The sequence below is a fragment of the Misgurnus anguillicaudatus genome, chromosome 1 (genome assembly GCF_027580225.2).
Source record: "Misgurnus anguillicaudatus chromosome 1, ASM2758022v2, whole genome shotgun sequence".
Lineage (NCBI taxonomy): Eukaryota > Metazoa > Chordata > Actinopteri > Cypriniformes > Cobitidae > Misgurnus > Misgurnus anguillicaudatus.
The window spans coordinates 26,229,389-26,250,957 of NC_073337.2; the positions used below are offsets into that span (position 1 = coordinate 26,229,389).

The 21,569-nt window shown below is 38.9% G+C and overlaps 1 protein-coding gene across 12 annotated transcripts in view; it reads left to right on the top strand.

The window, feature by feature from the left end:
* Positions 1–21,569, top strand: part of grip1 (glutamate receptor interacting protein 1) — a 375,594-nt gene that overhangs the window by 234,429 nt on the left and 119,596 nt on the right. The window contains exon 1 of one of the 12 annotated variants that reach the window (XM_073868881.1): positions 14,241–14,301. The exons of the other annotated variants lie outside the window; for them this stretch is intronic. Within the exon in view, the coding sequence (XP_073724982.1) occupies positions 14,256–14,301 (46 nt within the window). The 5' untranslated portion in view covers positions 14,241–14,255. Of the gene's footprint in view, positions 1–14,240; positions 14,302–21,569 lie in introns of those variants that run through there. 12 annotated transcript variants of the gene reach the window in all.

The following is a 21,569-nucleotide window of genomic DNA, read 5'->3' on the forward strand; positions in this document are numbered from 1 at the left end:
TTTGTTTCTATTTTAAAAGATTTAATGAAATGTTAGGGTAGAATTATAATAACAATAGAAACAGTGAACTTCAAATCATGAGAGATCAGCAAAATCAAGCAGCTTAACATTTCACTGACTAATTTATCAACATCCTAGCTAGCAAAAATGTGTTACATGATGTCATTTGAACGGCTTCTTTTAAACGATGTATGCAGCATTGAGAGAAACGTGCACAATATTCTGACCTAGGGCAGTTCAAGACATGTTTTCAAAGTGTTGGAAATAAATATTCTGAAATAACATTTGTTGCATTTCTCTTGAGTCAGAGACATAATTGTCACACATTAAAATTGTAATTGTGTCCATTGAATTTTAGTTATTTTGAAGGATGCTAAGTTTCTTAAATAGACTAATTAAATTATATTAATAATAAACGTATTTAGAAAACAGTTTTTATGTACCACAATACTGTATGTGCTGTCTTAAAGAGACATGGTTAACCCCCCACCCCACCCCACTCCACTCAGCTCTGAAAACAAAGAAGACACCTCTACCTGTGGGTCATTAACATATAAAAAGCCCTTCACACCTCACACCCACCTCTCCTCACAACCAGCTGTAAGGATTCCTGGAAACTTCCACCAGTTCATATATACATCCACAAACGTAAAGTTTCTGGATGTTTCACAAGTTTACTTTGGTGTATTACCTTTCCAAGCACTCTGCCTCAAAAATCTGGCAAACCTAAAGTTTAGCAGGGATTTCCCATCCCGTATTTGTCCGTATACAGCTCTTTTCATGCAGTGTATTTCAAGCTTTCCATTGGGTACGCTGTAACCCTTTAACACTGAGCTTATGACCGGCACCACCTGCTTTCTCACTAAAAAACAATTTAGAGCTCAGTCTGTAGAACTGCATTAAGGAGACCCGCAGATAAGCTTGATTCACACCAGAAGAACAGAACGCATCCCAGCTGAGAAAAAGAAATTGCGCTGCAAAAATCCACAATAGACCCTGAAGTAAATAATGAGCTATCAAATATCCTGTTACCTGTAGCTTTGTAAATGGATCTGACCAGAAAAAAAAGAATTGCTTTTGTACAACCATACGGGCATCGCACCTTGTGCTTGTTCTATTCACACACGATAGGATCTGTCATGGATGGAGACGAACGTCTCCAAGCTGAGTTTCAAAAGAAAGCTGTCAGTTTCTGGAGACGTGAGATTCTGTCTTTCCTGCTTCTGGTTCTGCTGGTGCACGACTGACCTGATTTCTACAGATTTCCCTTTGAACAGCGGCCCGTATCAATCCTGTCCGTTTGGCTGACAGCTGGATTTAGCGCTTGGAAGATGCTGGAAGGAGCCGCTTTGGCCCCTCGTGTGGAGCGTTATGAGTGTTGGCTTGAAACTGCAAAACCCAAAGACGTTATGATTTGACAGCTCCCAATGAATGTCCTATATTTAAATCCCAGCATTCATAGCAAATGCAAAGGAAGGTACTAGAACAGACCTCGTTAAGTGTGAAGCTCAGTGTCCTGGAATATCAACCTTCAGTGACCAATAAAACCAACAGCTGTCATGGAAAGCCAGAGAAAACTTATTAAATAGACTTTTATGTTTTGGGAGAAAAAAATAAGTGCTGCTTGCCCATAAAACACTGTCAATGCCAAATTGTCGTGGGTGGTTGCCAGGGCATTGCTGTGCAATTGCATAGGTGTTTTGGTTTTTGGTGCCCCGCTATATGGTTGCTAAGGTGTTCTTAGTGGTGTTTAGTGCATCGCTATGTTGTTGCCGTGGTGTTTTGTGTGATGTTTAGTCCATTGCTGTGCAGTTGCTAAGGTGTTTTATGTGTTTTTTGGTGCATCACTATGTTGTTCCTAAGGTGTTCTTAGTGGTGTTTAGTGCATCGCTATGTTGTTGCGGTGGTGTTTTGAGTGATGTTTAGTCTATTGCTGTGCAGTTGCTAAGGTGTTTTGGGTGTTTTTTGGTGCATCACTATGTTGTTGCTAAGGTGTTCTTAGTGGTGTTTAGTGCATCGCTATGTTGTTGCGGTGGTGTTTTGAGTGATGTTTAGTCTATTGCTGTGCAGTTGCTAAGGTGTTTTGGGTGTTTTTGGGTGCATCACTATGTTGTTGCTAAGGTGTTCTTAGTGGTGTTTAGTGGATCACTTTTCTGTTCCTAAGGTGTTCTTAGTGGTGTTTAGTGCATCACTATGTTGTTGCCGTGGTGTTTTGTGTGATGTTTAGTCTATTGCTGTGCAGTTGCTAAGGTGTTTTGGGTATTTTTTGGTGCATCACTATGTTGTTGCTAAGGTGTTCTTAGTGGTGTTTAGTGGATCACTTTTCTGTTCCTAAGGTGTTCTTAGTGGTGTTTAGTGCATCACTATGTTGTTGCCGTGGTGTTTTGTGTGATGTTTAGTCCATTGCTGTGCAGTTGCTAAGGTGTTTTGGGTGTTTTTTGGTGCTTCACTATGTTGTTGCTAAGGTGCTCTTTGTGGTGTTTAGTGGATCGCTTTTCTATTCCTAAGGTGTTCTTAGTGGTGTTTAGTGCATCGCTATGTTGTTGCCGGGGTGTTTTGTGTGATGTTTAGTCCATTGCTGTGCAGTTGGTAAGGTGTTTGGGTGTTTTTTGGTGCTTCACTATGTTGTTGCTAAGGTGCTCTTAGTGGTGTTTTTTGGTGCATCGCTATGTTGTTGCAAAGGTGTTTTTAGTGGTGTTTAGTGCATCGCTATGTTGTCGCCGTGGTGTTTTGAGTGATGTTTAGTCCATTGCTGTGCAGTTGCTAAGGTGTTTTGGGTGTTTTTTGGTGCATCACTATGTTGTTGCTAAGGTGCTCTTAGTGGTGTTTAGTGGATCGCTTTTCTGTTCCTAAGGTGTTCTTAGTGGTGTTGAGTGCATCACTATGTTGTTGCCGTGGTGTTTTGTGTGATGTTTAGTCCATTGCTGTGCAGTTGCTAAGGTGTTTTGGGTGTTTTTTGGTGCTTCACTATGTTGTTGCTAAGGTGCTCTTTGTGGTGTTTAGTGGATCGCTTTTCTGTTCCTAAGGTGTTCTTAGTGGTGTTTAGTGCATCGCTATGTTGTTGCCGGGGTGTTTTGTGTGATGTTTAGTCCATTGCTGTGCAGTTTCTAAGGTGTTTTGGGTGTTTTTTGGTGCATCACTATGTTGTTCCTAAGGTGTTCTTAGTGGTGTTTAGTGCATCGCTATGTTGTTGCTAAGGTGTTTTTAGTGGTGTTTAGTGCATCGCTATGTTGTTGCCGTGGTGTTTTGTGTGATGTTTAGTCCATTGCTGTGCAGTTTCTAAGGTGTTTTGGGTGTTTTTTGGTGCTTCACTATGTTGTTGCTAAGGTGCTCTTAGTGGTGTTTTTGGTGCATCACTATGGTGTTCCAAAGGTGTTCTTAGGGGTGTTTAGTGCATCGCTATGTTGTTGCCGTGGTGTTTTTTTGTGATGTTTAGTCCATTGCTGTGCAGTTGGTAAGGTGTTTGGGTGTTTTTTGGTGCTTCACTATGTTGTTGCTAAGGTGCTCTTAGTGGTGTTTAGTGGATCGCTTTTCTGTTCCTAAGGTGTTCTTAGTGGTGTTTAGTGCATCGCTATGTTGTTGCCGGGGTGTTTTGTGTGATGTTTAGTCCATTGCTGTGCAGTTGGTAAGGTGTTTGGGTGTTTTTTGGTGCTTCACTATGTTGTTGCTAAGGTGCTCTTAGTGGTGTTTTTTGGTGCATCGCTATGTTGTTGCTAAGGTGTTTTTAGTGGTGTTTAGTGCATCGCTATGTTGTCGCCGTGGTGTTTTGAGTGATGTTTAGTCCATTGCTGTGCAGTTGCTAAGGTGTTTTGGGTGTTTTTTGGTGCATCACTATGTTGTTGCTAAGGTGCTCTTAGTGGTGTTTAGTGGATCGCTTTTCTGTTCCTAAGGTGTTCTTAGTGGTGTTTAGTGCATCGCTATGTTGTTGCCGGGGTGTTTTGTGTGATGTTTAGTCCATTGCTGTGAATTTGCTAAGGTGTTTTTTGGTGCTTCACTATGTTGTTGCTAAGGTGCTCTTAGTGGTGTTTAGTGCATCAATATGTTGTTGCTAAGGTGTTCTTCGTGGTGTTTGGTGCATCGCTATGTTGTTGTGGTGGTGTTATGGGTGGTGTTTAGTCCACTGCTGTGCAGTTCCTAAGGTGTTTTGAGTGTTTTTGGTGCATCACTATGTTGTTGCTAAGGTGTTCTTAGTGTTTTTTGTGAATTACAATCCTGTTGCTAGGGTGTTCTTACTGGTGTTTGATGCATTGCTGTGTAGTTGCGAAGGTGTTCTTAGTGGTGTTTTGTGAATTGCTATCCTGTTGCTATGGTGTTCTTACTGGTGTTTGGTGCATTGCTGTGTGGTTGCTATGGTGTTCTGAATGATGGTTAGTGCATCACTATGCTGTTGCTAAGGTGTTCTTAGTGGTGTCTAGTACATCGCCATGCTGTTGCTAGGGTGTTCTTACTGGTGTTTGGTGCATTGCTGTGTGGTTGCTAAGGTGTTCTGAATTATGTTTAGTGCATCACTATGATGTTGCTAAAGATTTCTAAAAGGTGTTTGGTGCATTTGCAGGCTGTTGCTAGGGGTTTTGGGTGGTGTTTAATACATCACTATGCTGTTGCTAATGTGTTCTAAGTGGTGTTTAAGTCATAACTATGCTGTTGTTACGGTGTTCTTGGCAGTGTTTAGTGCATTGTTATGCTGTTGCTTTTTTGTTCTTAGTAGTGTTTAGTGCATTGTTATGATGTTACTAATGTGTTCTCTGTGTGTATGTCATCACTATCCAGTTGTTAATGTGTTCTTTGTGATGTTTAGTGCATTGTTATGTTGTTGCTAAGGTTTTCTTGGTGTTTAGGTCATCACTATGCAGTTGTTAATGTGTTCTTGGTGGTGTTTAGTGCATTGCTATGCTGTTGCTAAGGTTTTCTTGGTGTTTAGGTCATCACTATGCAGTTGCTAATGTGTTCTTGGTGGTGTTTAGTGCATTGCTATGGTGTTGCTAAGGTGTTCTTGGTGTTTAGGTCATCACTACGCTGTTGCTTTTTTGTTCTAAGTGGTGTTTAGTGCATTATGATGTTGTTTATCAGATGTTCTCTGTGTTTAGGTAATCACTACTATGCAGTTGCTAATGTGTTCTCTGTGTTTAGGTCATCACTATGCAGTTGCTAATGTGTTCTTAGTAATGTTTAGTGCATTGTTATGTTGCTGCTAAGGTGTTATCGGTGTTTAGGTAATCACTATGCAGTTGCTAATATGTTCTTGGTGGTGTTTAGTGCATTGCTATGGTGTTGCTAATGTGTTCTTGGTGTTAGGTCATCACTGCTCTTGCTAATGTGTTTTTACTGGTGTTTAGTGCATTGCTATGCTGTTGCTAATGTGTTTTTACTGGTGTTTATTTAATCACTGCTGTTGCTATTGCATTCTTAGTGATATTTAGTGCCTCTCTGTGCTGTTGCTAAGACGTTCTTGGTGTTTAGTGCATAGTTATGCTGTTGTTAAGGTGTTCTGGGTTGTGTTCTGCTAAATTGTAGTGATCCTCAGATCCCCCGCTCAATTTAAGTCAACTGGATTTGCTTTATATGCTCTATTGTCCACCAATCAAAACTTTTTAAATAAAAAGTAATACCAATCCTCCAATAATTCTGCATCATTTGAGCAATAATATATATCCAAAGTACATATCATGGTTCAGTTCCATTATTCTTAGGGATAAGACCATTAAATGGCCATTTAATATTTAAAGTTGTCCTCCATTCTGCAATCTCGCATGAGCGGAGCAGACTGTGGTAGTTTAAAGTAAATAATTCCTGGCAGCTTCATGATGACATGGTCCCTACATCGCCCAATTAGGTGTCAGGACTTTAGTTCATTCTGCTGACGTGTGAGGCGATCAAATCAATGATTGCCTCTCAGACTCTGTTGGGTTTTCAATCAGCCTCGTCTGTTTCCCTAGAATAGCCTTTGTAACCAGAGGAAGTCTGTTATTTGAATGGTCAACACTTTGTCGCCATGCTCTGTAATTTTTCCTCTGGGAAATGAAGGTCAGAGAGTTTTTTTTAAAGGTTAAGTGTAAGTTTTTGTGCCGCTGTAAATGGAAAGAAGATAGGCACCCATTAGCCCTTGGTTCAAAGCGACAGCTCTCCCAAAAAAAAAAGGTCTGTGTTTACTTACAGTCATGTTGCTAAATCTTATCTTTTAAGCAATTATTTTCATTTTTTGCAGTTAACAGTAATTAGGGACTGGAACGTTCATGCTTCAAACAGTATGCAAGCTCATTGTACTGAATATGTTTTATTCTGAGAGCTCTGAAACCATCTGACAGCAATATTACAGATCGTAGTCATTAATTTTGATATCCACTTTATCTCTCTCTGGTAGAGTTCATATGACTTGGAATAAAACTTGGAATATAATGCATGAGTCATGTGGACCAATTTTATGCTGCTTTAAAATCATTATTAAAGTTAAAAAGTTCCAGTGCAACATATAATAGTTGCATAAGAAAGTAAAGAAAGTTAAATAATTTTAAAACAAGATAAAAAATATTTTTGGGGGGTTTAAATATCCATCTGTTCTATAAGGAATAAAGTATGCAAGCATGCTCGTCTTTTATCTGCAGCCTAATTAAGTCATTCCAACCCTTATACAGATTTTGGCAGGACTCATCTCTCAGCATAATGCTGCTTTGATATTATTTTCTGTTCTGACCAATTTAAGTCCCATAAACATTCACACGCACCAAACAGAACAGAACTCTTCATTATTAGTGTCATTACATGCAAGGCTTGCTCCGCCTCTGCTTGTGTCAGCTGGTCTACACGTGGCATCAACCGTCGGTAACTGCATGTTGTTAATTTCATCAAATCTGTGAGCTGCCCCAAAGCATCGACACACTCTCTCCGGTTTTCAGGCTTGCTAACTTTCGTAGCATCAGCGTTCTTTCAGACGCCCGACTCGACAGCTGGTGCAACGCGTCCGCCTCCCGGTCGTTGCCTGTTTTCTGATTGGTTAAGCTGCCTGCCGGGTGTAATCATCTTTCTCCATATGTCCGAAATGTAGAACGGGTGCCGAGTGGCATGCTGAATGTGGCCAAGCTGAAATCAAACCCAAACAGACGGTTCCTGCTTGGCTCCTGTAAATTTGGTGTCAATAGAAAAAGTCTATATGAATATAAACACTGGCAACACTTCATCTTGTGCCTGTTGGATTATGTATGCAGAAATTGTGCTGCATAATCGTTCTGTCATTTGCACATTTTCTAAAGTTTTGTACCATAATGGGCCAAATCATTACAGTGCAGGGGCACGGGGAGATGTTTCAGGTTGGGGTGCCGTGTATATGGCTGTAACAAGCTTTGACGTCACTGAGGTCTGGTCTACTGTAAATCTTCATCATCTCTGAATCAATAAAAATTAGTTTAAACTTTCTTTGGATGTCTGCGTATTTAAATCACTTTGCAGTATGCAATAACAAAATAGACTGTAAATGATTATATTTATTCAAATAATTAAATGTTTGCTGCATTATTGGGAGAATAAAAACATGAAGAGTTTCGTTGCAAAACGAGATAAATCTGTTTTTAACATTTTTGTCAAAACATGTTTAATATTATGTTATCATGTTGTTATTTTGTTTTATGGTGCTTCTTAGCTGTATCTTTTAAGTTATGAAGGTTTAAATCAAAACAAACCAACTGCAATTGAATTGATATTAATTGGAATGCACAACCAAAAAACGAGATTTCTGAAAAATAAAAAAATCGGAGTTATCTCGTTTTGCAACGAAACTCTTCAAATATAAATGAACCAAAAAATTTGTTGTATTTACAATCATGTGATATTAGGGGGTGCTGCACACCTGTCACAGTGTAACTGAAAACAAGGACTAAGCATACATCACTATACCATAGAAAAAACACTTTTGGCTTAATGCCTCCATGAAGAACCTTAAACATTCGAAACATCCGAACCTTAAAGATCTTCAGATTATGAAAAGGTCATAAAGAAATGGTTCTTCTATGGCATCCCACAAAATATTACACTGTTCAACTAATACCTTCATTTCTACTTACTGTGTGGGCTTCACTTAGGGGGAACATTTCCAATTGTAGGTTGGCCCTGCAGGGGAAAGCACAACATTCTGTATCGGTGGGTGGTAATGGGTCTCATGTTCAGTTCGACTGGGTAGTGAAAGGAGGAGAAGTGGGAGAACAGTAGATGTGTGTTTTCTGTCATTTGCAATCTTGTATCCTGGTTAGGATTCGCTCGGAAAGTGAAAGAGAGAAAAAAAACACTGTGTTCCTGTTGCCCAGAGAGAGAGCCCCCATGCCGCCATCTTTGCTTTGATGTATGTATTTATCTGCATTGAAGTTATGAAGAAATGTTAAAGCATGCCGCTCTAAGATTTATGCACAATGCATTTTCTGGTTTCTGGTTTTTGGCGAGCCTAGCAGGAGACTCCAAATATTTATAAGTACAGCCAAGAAAGGCAGACTCCAACCAGTTTTTCCAACCCCATGTCTTACTTAGATGTTTCCAGAATGCCCATATTGCTTTTTGTATACAATGAAGAGTGTAGTGACAGTGTCAAAAAGGAAAAAAATAGCAAGTTTAAACCATGTTATTCCTTATATGTGCCGTACCATCACATTGTTAAACAATATTGAAATGCTTGGCATAAATCGTCCATTATTGGAGGTCAGAGAAGTCACGTTCATTAGATTCATTCATTTGGATTTCATGAATTTCACAGATGTCTTGCAGTTGGAGTTTTAGCTTTTAAATCGCCTCGCAGACACTTCACGCAGCCAATTACCCTCGGCAGACGCTGAAGCACCTCTCACCTGTTCTGCAGATAAACTGCAGAGAAAGTAGGCAAACAGCGAGGGCTGAAATGAAAGGTTGAATCAATCTGAACAGTTAGCCACTTAGCTACGGGACGCAAGCTGCCGAAGGGCTTTCTGCTTGAAGTGGTTAGCGACACTGTTGGGAATCTCAGTGAATAAAATCCTATTCTTTTACTCGCTTTCGGATTAGGAAATTTTAGAAAATGCAACTCGGCACTAAAATGAAAGCTCTGTCGTCGTGTCAGCACGTTCTGCTTAATTGGCGCTGGAAGATCGCAGGTACGAATTGAACCATGAGGCACCTGTTCATTTATCTTTACATAATCTGTGTCTTCATCTGGCTCCCTACCAATTTATGCATCCAGCTAGGTGAACCCGTTATGAGATCATCTGCTGCTTTGGGTCCGCTGTGAACATTAATGAGCGCACTGGTGGACCTGAGGGTCAGGGTGTGAAATATGAGTGTTTGAATGTTCCCCGAGCCACCACGTGTAGCTTCAGCACAGGGGTAAAGATTACATACACTTCCCATCCAGAAGAATCCACTGTGGAGCAAAAGAAGCAGGTGCAGATCAGAAGATGAGCTATAGCCATGATGACATTGCGCTGCCCTGATGGCTTGTGTTATTTCAACACAAATGATGTAATGCGTGTGGTGAAATCTCTAAAGTTTTGCAATTTAAAGAAAGTTTGCAGTTTAAAGAACAAACTAGGGCTGCATAACAATGAATCACTACTAATCTTTTGCAAAATAAAAGTTTTTGTTTACATCATGTGTGTGTCTGTGTGTGTATAATAGTTATGTATATATGAAGAGTTTGGTCCCAAAACCCGATAAACACTATTTAAAAAAAAAAACGAGTTTCCGCCAAAATCAGTATTGTAACAGGTCAGTATTAAAAAGTAAATTCTTCATTTTAATGTTTTCTCAAAATAGTAAGTTCACGTAGATGTTCTAAGGAAGATCTTAAGAAATAGTCTACTAAAGACTGATTTTAGTATAATACCTACAAAAGTTGTGCACAAAATAATACAATTACTAGGTGTACTTAAAGTGTAGTTTAGTGCACAATTTTTCTCCTGGGATAGCATTTGTTAACTCCTAACATCCCTGGTCATCACTAATTTTTCGAAACCTGGCTACGGCCATGCTCGCACCACAGGATTTTGGAAACCCAATGTACATCGTATGTCTAGGTCGTGCATGCGCATACAGGAGAATATAGTATGTAGCCCAGGAGATGTATTGCATTTTGTCGCAATCGAACATATGTATACACGTACGAGTCAAATAACTACTTAGCAAGGCTTAGTGCACATACGTTTGCTTCCATGTAAAAAGATCTTACAGTATCACTAAAAGCATAAGCTGTGTCCTGCAAGTCTGAAAGACACTTATAAAATAACACTTAACTACCTTCTTTTTGTGAAATGTGCTATGTCTTTAAACGTCATTTGGTTTGGTATGTGACACAAAGACACTTTTTAGAGGCATTTTGTCTGTTTATCTTTTTCCAAATAGTTACATTTCAGTCCATTTAGCGTGTCCTTCACACAGTCGATCACATTAACTTGAATTACTGGCTGGTTGTTTTAAAGTAAATGCCCAATGCTGGACTTGTTAACTAACACTTACCTTAAGTCATTACTCTTGTTATGTTCTTTAGTAAATCCTGTCTACAATGACAGCAGCTTCCCATACAGAACCAGAAAAGGGCATTTGCTAACAAAGCAGAACCACAAGATAAAGTTTAAACTATAAACCATAAAGTTTGGTTAATCCTGTACCTGATACTTTTTTGGCAGACCATAATAAAGAAGGAAGGAAATTGTGTAGCAGCTGACCAATTAGATCACAGCTTATAGTTTAAAAAAGTTATTACCATTTTTTGTTAAAAACAGTCTGCAGACATGCTATCTGTGCTTTAAAACTGTACCTTTTATGTCACTGGGTTGTATTGCCCTAAGGGTTCATTTTTGTACCTTTATTGGTATACAATTGGTGTAGGCTATTGGCTCAGTCTCTTTAAACCCATCACCAAAAGTCTCATCTCCTTTATTCCCTCATCTCTCTTTCTTTTTATCCTCATATCTTCTCTCCATCTGAAATTCAACCCTCATTTCAACCCTAGTAGTTTCACCTCATATGAACCACCAGGGGTTGAGTGAGACATAAACTGACTTCTCACAGGCCACCAGGGTTAAACTTTAAGGGCTATTATTCTCAGGACATGGCTTGAGCTCAGGGGTGAATACGGGCAGATGCTTCTCTGCTCTACCCAAGAGGCTGCTGGGATTGTTACTCTCTTTATGTATGATGTAGTTCCACTCTCCTGCCCCGAGTGAGGGGGGCTGTGTGTCATCCCAATTTAAACAGTTTGAGATCATTGCTAAAATAAAAGAGCTGCTCCTTTCTCCCTAGGGGTAGCACCATGGTTGCTTTTGCCTCGTTTTAGCAAGGATAGATAGACTATGGTTGCTTATGCCTCAAAGATAGATACAGCATATAGATAGATAGATAGATAGATAGATAGATAGATAGACAGACAGACGGACGGACGGACGGACGGACGGACGGACGGGCGGGCGGACAGACAGACAGACAGACGGACGGACAGACAGACAGACGGATAGACAGACAGACGGATAGATAGATGGATAGATGGATAGATGGATAGGTAGATATTGTAGATACAGTGAATAGATGGATAGATGCAGCAGATGGATGGATGGTAGATAGGTGGATAGATGGATAGGTAGGTAGATAAATAGATACAGCAGACAGATACAGCAGTTAGATACTTTGGATGGATGGATAGGTAGATATTGTAGATACAGTGGATAGATGGAAAGATGCAGCAGATGGATAGGTAGATGTGTGGATGGGTGGATAGGTGGATAAATGGATAGGTAGATAGATGGATAGGTAGATGTTGTAGATACAGTGGAGAGATGCAACGGATGGATGGATGGATGGATGGGTAGATGTGTGGATGGGTGGATAGATAGATGGATAGCTAGATAGATGGATGGATGGATGGATAGATAGATAGATAGATAGATAGATAGATAGATAGATAGATAGATAGATAGATAGATAGATGGGTAGATGGGTAGGTAGATAGATAGGTAGATAGGTAGATGGATGGATGGATGGATGGATGGATGGATAGGCAGATAGATAGAGCAGATTGATAGATAGAGCAGATTGATAGATAGAGCAGATTGATAGATAGAGCAGATAGATAGATAGATAGATAGATAGATAGATAGATAGAGCAGATAGATAGATAGAGCAGATTGATAGATAGAGCAGATGGATAGATAGAGCAGATTGATAGATAGAGCAGATTGATAGATAGAGCAGATAGATAGATAGATAGATAGATAGATAGATAGATAGATAGAGCGGATAGAGCGGATAGAGCGGATAGATAGATAGAGCGGATAGATAGATAGAGCGGAGAGATAGATAGAGCGGAGAGATAGATAGAGCGGATAGATAGATAGAGCGGAGAGATAGATAGAGCGGATAGATAGATAGAGCGGATAGATAGATAGAGCGGATAGATAGATAGAGCGGATAGATAGATAGATAGATAGAGCGGATAGATAGATAGATAGATAGATAGATAGATAGATAGATAGATAGATAGATAGATAGATAGATAGATAGAGCGGATAGATAGAGCGGATAGAGCGGATAGATAGATAGAGCGGATAGATAGATAGAGCGGATAGATAGATAGAGCGGATAGATAGATAGAGCGGATAGATAGATAGATAGATAGATAGATAGAGCGGATAGATAGAGCGGATAGATAGAGCGGAGAGATAGAGCGGATGGGTGGATAGATGGATAGGTAGATAGAAGGATAGGTAGATAGATGGATAGGTAGATAGATGGATAGGTAGATAGATGGATAGGTAGATAAATGGATGGATGGATGGATGGATAGGTAGGTAGGTAGATGGATAGGTAGATATTGTAGATACAGTGGATAGATGGATAGATGCAGCAGATAGATGGATGGATGGATAGATGCAGCAGATAGATGGATGGATGGATAGATGCAGCAGATAGATGGATGGATGGATAGATAGGTTGGTAGGTAGATGGATAGGTAGATATTGTAGATACAGTGGATAGATGGATAGATGCAGCAGATAGATGGATGGATGGATGGATAGATAGGTTGGTAGGTAGATGGATAGGTAGATATTGTAGATACAGTGGATAGATGGATAGATGAAGCAGATAGATGGATGGATGGATAGATAGGTAGATATTGGTATTGGATAGATATATATTGGATCGGTATTGGCCGATACTCAGGAATTCAGGTATCGAAATTGGATTGGTAATGGAAAAAGTGTTATCGGTCCACCCCTAAAATTAATCATAATAATAAATTATCATAATCTAAAAAAATTGATTGAAGTCGCTATTTAAGAAATGTGTTAATAGATATAAATGTCATAAAAATTAAATGTATTACTCTATTGTACACATTTTTAAAATGTAATGTAAACATAAATCTTTAGTATTTTAATAGAACACAGAAATAGATATGTAGATACACCATGACTTGCATTCATACACCCTTCTCAATATTTGTGTTGCAAATGATTTAGTTCAACAGGCAGGGGTTGTCAGGATAAAAGTGCATGGACAAGTTCCAGTTTCTACTTGTTTTTTAGGAAGCTTTTAGGAAGTGTCGCTGTACCTTCATGTCATGTCTTCAGCTGTCCAAATGAGTGTACAGGTATGCATGAACAAGCACACTGTGACCTGACAGAATGACGGCCTCTCCGATTCCTTTCCCACACATCCACAGGCGCACAACCCCACCCTCTCTCTTAAATTTATCTTCATGCTGTTAAACCAGAAATCTGTTTCTTCTTCCCAGGCTAATGCATGCCGCCTTGAAATCCAGGGTTGTGTTAATTTATTCATTTCCACCTGTCTTCATGTCTGCTCGCAGACATCCAGCTGACCTGGATTGTCTTGGAATTTACCAAAAGGACACGTTGATCTCTTAAGAACTTTTCTAATGGCGTTCCTCGCCGTCGGCCTTTCTGTCTGTCAACCTTTGACTTCCGTCATCTCTAATCTAGAGTGCACAAGTTCCCTGGGGTTTTTCTCCAAATGAAAGGATGAAGAAAAATCAAATCGCTCTGGGTAGTCATCAGCACTTTTGAAGCGCACTTATCCAACCAACGTCTTGTTTGCTCAAGCTTGTGTGTGTATAAAAGCGGATTTATGTCTACGTTTGCTTGTGATGGAAAACGGGGCCAGGAACTATTCGTAAAACAGATGCAGGACAGCTGGTGAGGTTGAAGAAGATCTCTGGCTGTGCTTGTTTTGGTGTTCCCCTGGTTGAGACTTCTGGGTGTGTAGAAGGCGTTTAATCTCCGGAGCTGGCCATGACATTTCTGTGTGGTATCAGCAGGGCTTTCAGCATTGACATTGGTGAGTAGCACGAAGGATAGTGAGAGAACGAGAGATTGAATGCTGTAAATAGGCTTTGCATAATACGGGTAATTATCATCCCGCTGTGCGGCTTTGTTTTCTATAAATTGCTAAATCTATCAGAATCAAGATGACGTTTTGATGTAAAATTGCATGTAAAATGTGATTTTCAAGGCTCCAGATTGTGAGCCAATAAGTTTTCATTCTGAGCCTTTAAAGGAAATTATCATAAAGTCCCATATATATATATATATATATATATATATATATATATATATATATATATATGAGAGTATGGGTATTTGATCCTCATTAACATTTTCAAAATATATGTATGAATTATATATATATATATATATATATATATATATATATATATATATATATATATATATATATATATATATATATATATATATATATATATATATTAAGCCTAATTCATACATATATTTTGAAATCTAAATATGTTAACGAGGATCAAATATCCATTTCTTAAAGGGACACTTCACTTTTTGTTGAAAATAGGCTCATTTTCCAGCTCCCCTATAGTTAAACATGTCAATTTTACCGTTTTGGAATCCATTCAGCTGATCTCTGGGTCTGGCGGTACCACTTTTAGCATAGCTTAGCATAATCCATTGAATCTGATAGACCATTAGCATTGCGCTAAAAATAACCAAAGAGTTTTGATATTTTTCCTATGTAAAACCTGACTCTTCTGTTATTACATCGTGTACTAAGACCGAAGGAATATTTTCTATACACATATGGCTAGGACTATACTCTCATTGTGGCGTAATAATCAAGGACTTTGCTGCCGTAACATGGCTGCAGGAAGCGCAATGATATTACGTAGCAGCCGACAATAGTCCCTTAGTATCTTTCAATAGCAGGGGACTATTTTTGGGCACTGCGTAATATCATTGCGCCACCTGCAGCCATGCTACGGCAACAAAGTCTTTGATTATTACGCTAGAATGAGAGTTTAGTTCCTAGCAATATATGCCTAGAAGATTGCAACTTTTAATTTTCTGTCTGTCTTAGTACACGATGTACCTACAGAAGAGTCAAGTTTTTAAAAGGAAAAATATCGAAACTTTTTAGTTATTTTTTGTGCGATGCTAACGGTCTAATCAGATTCAATGGATTGTGCTAAGCTATGCTAAAAGTTGTATCGCCAGACCTGAAGATCAGCTGAATGGATTCCAAAATGGTAAGAATCAAATGTTTAACTCTAGGGTAGCTGGAAATTAAGGCGCAATTTTTTTTCGGTCGGGTGCTTAGGTTAGTTAGCAACGGCAGATACTCTGGAGCGTCCAAGTGTTTTGAGAAGAAGGAGGAAGAAGACGGAAAACGGCGGTCACGTTTTACGTGTGGTTTTAGACGCGAAATGTGTAGCAAGTGAGCATATGTGCTTGGACATTTCGGTGGGTGCTCGAGCCGAGCCCCAGGGGCACCCACGGGATCTGCGCCTATGTGTGTGTTTATTGTAGCACTTCAATCTGTAGAACTTTCACACTTCAAGTGAGGAACCTTATTGGGGTTATAATGTTTCCTGCTGCACTGAAAATGTGTTCGGGTCATCACTGATATCAGTTACCAGCAAGATTGTACTTAATATATTTATTTATAGTTTGTGACGTGCACTTCACCACTGCGGCATCTATGCACATGTATATCTATGGTCTGAACTGGTGCGATTGAGAAGAGGCAGAGGCTAATTTGCATATTATCTTGTAAATGTAAAATGTAACTCGGGTCCCTCCTTCAATGCAATTGGTTTTCATTTGTCATCAACCTTTGTGCCAAATTTGGATGTCAGTGACTTTTAAAGAAGTTTCTGTAGCACAAAATGTTTTTAACACTTATTATTAGGACTTTGTAGTGCTGTGTATGCGCAACATTAATAATGATGCTGTCCTTTGTAAGCAGCACAAATTAGAGCTTTCATTAGGAGGCTGTTAATTTCCATCCAGACGATGCTCTTTAGGGGCAATGGAGAGAAACCACACATTTTGGATAGCTGTAAATTGTCGGTAATCTGGACAACAACATAACACTCACATATACGCAGAAGAGATTTTTGTTGTTTTATTTATAGACCTGCATTAGAGAAAGGTTCGTGTTTTTTATGGCATACATTCACTTTTTTCCCATGGTTCACGTTACTCATTATTTTTCTGTGTTTGTGTGTGATCTGTACAACAGCAAGCGCTCAGGTTTAATTTGGAGAGCGTCTTGTCTTTATGTTTTGGTATAACCTACTCTTTGTACTACCTCTTTCTCTCTCTCTCTCTCTCTGTCTCCCTTGTAACCCAGATTCAGGAAGTGAGGCAAAATCGTTGAGACCCAGCAGCTTATGTACACCTCACATTTCGCAAGCACTGAAATTGATTTGCCTTTTTTCGAACACGATGACAATTTGCACTATAGACTGCTGAGAACAAAGAACGGTTTAAAATTCACTAGGGAAGCCAGATTGATAAAAGCGTTTTATTTCGCAGTGAAAACATTAAGCGGCATCTCATTCGCGATGACGCGCTTTGAAGAGGTAGGGAAGCCTTGGGCAACCGTATGGAAAACAACCCACATGCTGTTTTACACTTTGCGTAGCGGACGGCCTCGAAAATCTTCAAAACTTTCTCATGCAGGAGCCTTCTACGTACCATCGATGGATTATTCCTGTTTCTCTCCGCATGAAAACAAATAAATCTGCTCCCACGTGCTCGCCATGTTGATTTTTTGAATTTGAAATTGTGCCAGGAGCGTTTGAATGAGATGATGTTAAATGAAGATATAAGCTTACTTTTATTTTAGTAATCCCATCTCTTCATGGCTTTATATATCAGAACTAGTGACGAATCTCCTTGATGTCCCTGATGTGCCAGTAATCCATTCACTGACCCCCGTGTTGTTCGGAAGGTCGCCTGCTTTTTCTAAATGGCAGGAACATCTCAGATCTGATCAGGAGAAGCTTTTAGGGGAGCAGATTTGGCCCACATCATCTGCTCTTTTTTTTAAGGTGTACAGTAATTTACCTCCATTGGCTTGCATTAAAACACATCTCGGATACAGGCTATAATTTGCTATTGGTAAGGGGATGCTATCTTGAACTGTTTTATTCTGCGTGCTGGATCTCTTTGCATCTAACATTATAAAATGATGCTCTTTTTACAGACTAAAATCTGTTCATTTTTAATGTATAGTGCAATGAAAAATATATTAGAGCAAATGTAAAAATCGTGCAGAATTTATAACGAAAGCCGATAAAGCCCCAGCTAATAAATATTCACGAGATCAGCCTTTCTATAGTCATGTCACAACCATGCTTCGAATGGAGACTGCTGGCTCAGACCGGCTAGTTCACAGAAACTGAGGACTTATTGTACCGATCCGTGCATTTGAAATGAGTCTGTCTGCTCTGCTTCCTGTGGAGATACAAGCAGTTGTTGTCATACAAATACAGTAGAAATAGTGCAGTCAAGGCATTTTTTTTTGTTCGATTGGATTTTTTGTTTATGTAACTACACCCAATGGGTTTTATTACAATACGTATGCTTGCATGCATGCTTGGTGAGGGTTATATTTAGTAAATCTGTTTATTATTCATATTAAGATATTGCACCACAGTTAGGTTGTAAATAAATCTATGCTGGGTTATATAAAATGCAGGGTTATAACATATAAACATTATCTGGGTTAATTTAACCCAACAATTAGGTTTGTCCCTATTTGACCCCTTTTTGAGCCGTCTGATTGAGAAAAAAGCGTATTCGTATTTATGGCTCAATGGGATTGAAATGCCTTCGTGTAAACACTTTTATACAAATGGTTGAGGTCAATTGGATGCAAATTTCGATTGTATTTAAAGGGGTGGTGCAGTCCGATCTTTGAATCGGAGTAGGAATGTAACGTAAATTACGTAACGTAATTAAATAGTATTTTTCATAACATTGTGCACATGCTCAAAAGAATTGTGCTTAAGTTCACGTCTTATATTTACCTTATATTTAAGTATCACACAATTCTCGTCACAGAAGCAAGAGCTAGGTGATGGCAATGGTAATGGAGTCACGCACTGTACATTCTGCGGCGTTTATGTGTACTTTCATAGCAATAAAATAAGCGTTGTGCCTTTTCGAAAATTGTGTTTTCATTTCCTATATCTGAAAACTTCTTAAGAACAATGAGTCTCATTTACTAAGGAATGCGTATCATATTTTCCGTAGTATAAGCCACGTCATTCAAAAATGCGTCATTAAGATGAAATAAATATATAAGTCACACTGGACTATACGTTGCGTTTATTTAGAAAATTATTTCACAAAATCCAAGCCGAAGAACAGACATTTAATCTGGAAAGGCAAGTTATTCAACTAAACAACAGCAGACTGAATAGATGTCTGTACGTTAAAGTAATATTATCAGTTATTTAAACGATAAACCATAGCATACAGAATTTACGTAGAAGGTTGAATAGTCTAAATTAACCGAACAAGCCAACTAGCGTGAAGTTTGCAGACTCGTCATTCCGCATCACTGAATCCATTGAATTACATAAATACAGAAGCAGCATATAGCGAACTCTTGCGGCTGTAGACGGTAATGATGTCTTTTACCTCATAAATATCAAAATGAATTCATACTGACTTACAAGGCGCACCTGACTATAAGACGCAGGTCAGAAGTTATGAAAAAAACTAGGCTTATAGTCCGAAAAATACGGTACGAAAGTATTTGTTCGTGAAATATGCGTTCTGACGTTTTAACTAAAAAATCATGAATCAACAAAAACTTTTTTACTAAAATTTCCTCTTAATGTTTGCTATGACGTAAGAACAACTTACATCACAAGTACGCAATAATCATGAACAAGGAAAAAGAACCTTATAATATATATCTGTGTTATATATTTTATATATTTTTCCTTGTTCATGAGTATTGCGTATGTGTGGTCTAAGTTGTTCTTACATTTTTTCATACATTTAAAATAAATTTTAGTTGAATCATGATTTGTTAGTTAAAAGGCATGCTAAGTGAATGAGACCCAATTTTCTCCAACTCATTGTTAACTTTGTACATTTATCCAGAGATAAAGCATGTGATTTCGATGAGAGATGCTGTGCGCAGCGTAGCGTTGCCAAGTCCTCTGCTTTTTGGCGGAGTTCAGATTTTGGCTACGTTTCAACTGCAGGGTTTCCCACTGCTCCTTGAAATCTTTGAAATTTTGTGAATCTGGGGGAAAAATTCCGGGAAGTTTTTGAAAATATACATACAGGTCATTGAAAGTGCTTGAATCTGTTTTATGCAAGAAGTTTTCTGGAAAAAAATCCATATTATTCCCTGTGTAGTGTAGGATAATATCATAAAAATCTTTTTTTTTTAAAAAGACTTTTTAAGCACACATGCTAAACTGTTCGCTTTTAAATGCTTATATCTTCTGTATGTGAATGTTAATTTATTACAAAAATGCTTTTTTGCATAGTTGTGTTTGACACATAAAATGTCTCGAGTTACGTATGTAACTGTTGTTTCTTGAGAAGGGAATGAGACGCTGCGTCTCCCTTGCCATACTTTCTGCGTCCCTGTAACGACGTCTTTGTAATATTTTAGATAGCGATATACTTCCTGGCTCCCGCGTCGCCCTGTCTTTGTCATTAAGCCTCACCATTGGTTGAATTTGATATACACTTTCAGACGTACTTACCCCTGGATGCCCCCCCAAAGTGTCACCGCGAAAGGGAACTGTAACAATGTATCCTAAAAGGTAACACGATGTAACCTTGCTCTCACTTGAAATGTGTCCCCACATTTTGAAGGTATTGGACCTGGAAAGTCCTTGAAAGGTCCTTGAATTTGAAGTTAACTAAGGTGTGGGAACCCTAAAACTGTTTCCGCGAGTTGATGTTCTTCTGCGATAAAATGATTTCGTTCATTAGTTGTTGATATTTGGGCTGTGAATAATCATTGGGATGCTTTTGGGCTAGTTTTTGTGATATGTCTATCGGGCTGGTTTTGATATACGAATCTGGCATCCCTGGCTGTGCATTTGCGCAAACGATTGGTTGGGATTATATAGAATGTACATGTAAACGAACATTTTAATCAGATTGCAATGTTAAGGGTGCATGTAAACAGTATTGTCGTAACCTGCAATCTAATTAAATTCAGTCGTTTTGACAACATTTCCTGCATGTAAACATAGCTAATGAGAATTCATCGAGATTGACTAAACGTAAGGTGTACAGCCTTCAAACCCGCCCTCCATCAAGCGTTAACGCTTAAGCCCTGTGTGAATGTACCGTTATATGATGCGGCACAAAAGAAAATGTGATTGGTTGTTTTACCTGTCAGTCATATTGCCTCTTGGGCGGGCCATTGTGAAACGCAGGCTTTCTGCCGTCGGTCTGAAGTTCTGTCTACGTGTGACTAAGCAGAAATGGACTTCTTATATGTCCTATCATTTCTTAATTTTGCATAACATGACCACTTTAGCGTAGAGAGCAGTCATTCATTCAGTAATTTGGCGCTTTTGATTTGACACAAAATGCCTTAGGAGTTCCTATGAGCCGAATAACTGACTGGGAGAGAAAATGATATATTCGTCATCTCCTGTAGTCTTCAGACAAGTTCCTGTTCATTTGACCTTACCTCATTTCACGAGCGCTCCAGCTAAGAAATGATTTATTAATGAGAGAGTATTTTTAATACAGGCGGATTCTTGAGGTTGAAAAAAGCAAAATATTGCTTCTATTGTTACTCTCATAAGTTCATTGATTTGTATCCAAGTCAATCAGATCGTGACTGATGATAAAAAGCCTAAATTACCCATCAGCCAGTTGCTTTAATTCCTGGTGACACCAGAACTGTCAGTGTACTGGATTATATATCGCTCTCATTATATTCCTCCCACTAGGCGGTGTAGGTTTGACAGGTGAGCGTGGCCTTATTAACCCCTGCTGCTAGATGTCGTATGTACACCAGGTTTAAAATAAATGTTATTCATAAACACAATATACATCATAAAAATCATGTTACAGTGGATGTGGTTATTGTTATACTGGAGACCTCTTTACCTCCCACTCTTGCTTTTAAAAGTCATGAAGATGGAAAGCGTGCATTCGCTTATTGGAATAGAATTGATTTGTTTTATCATCACATGACCATGGGTGCAATTTTTAATTAACTTACAGTACATTTATTACAGGCAGAATCTCCCTGGAGCAACATAGATGGTTATTATGCATGCCCTAATCTGCATCCAA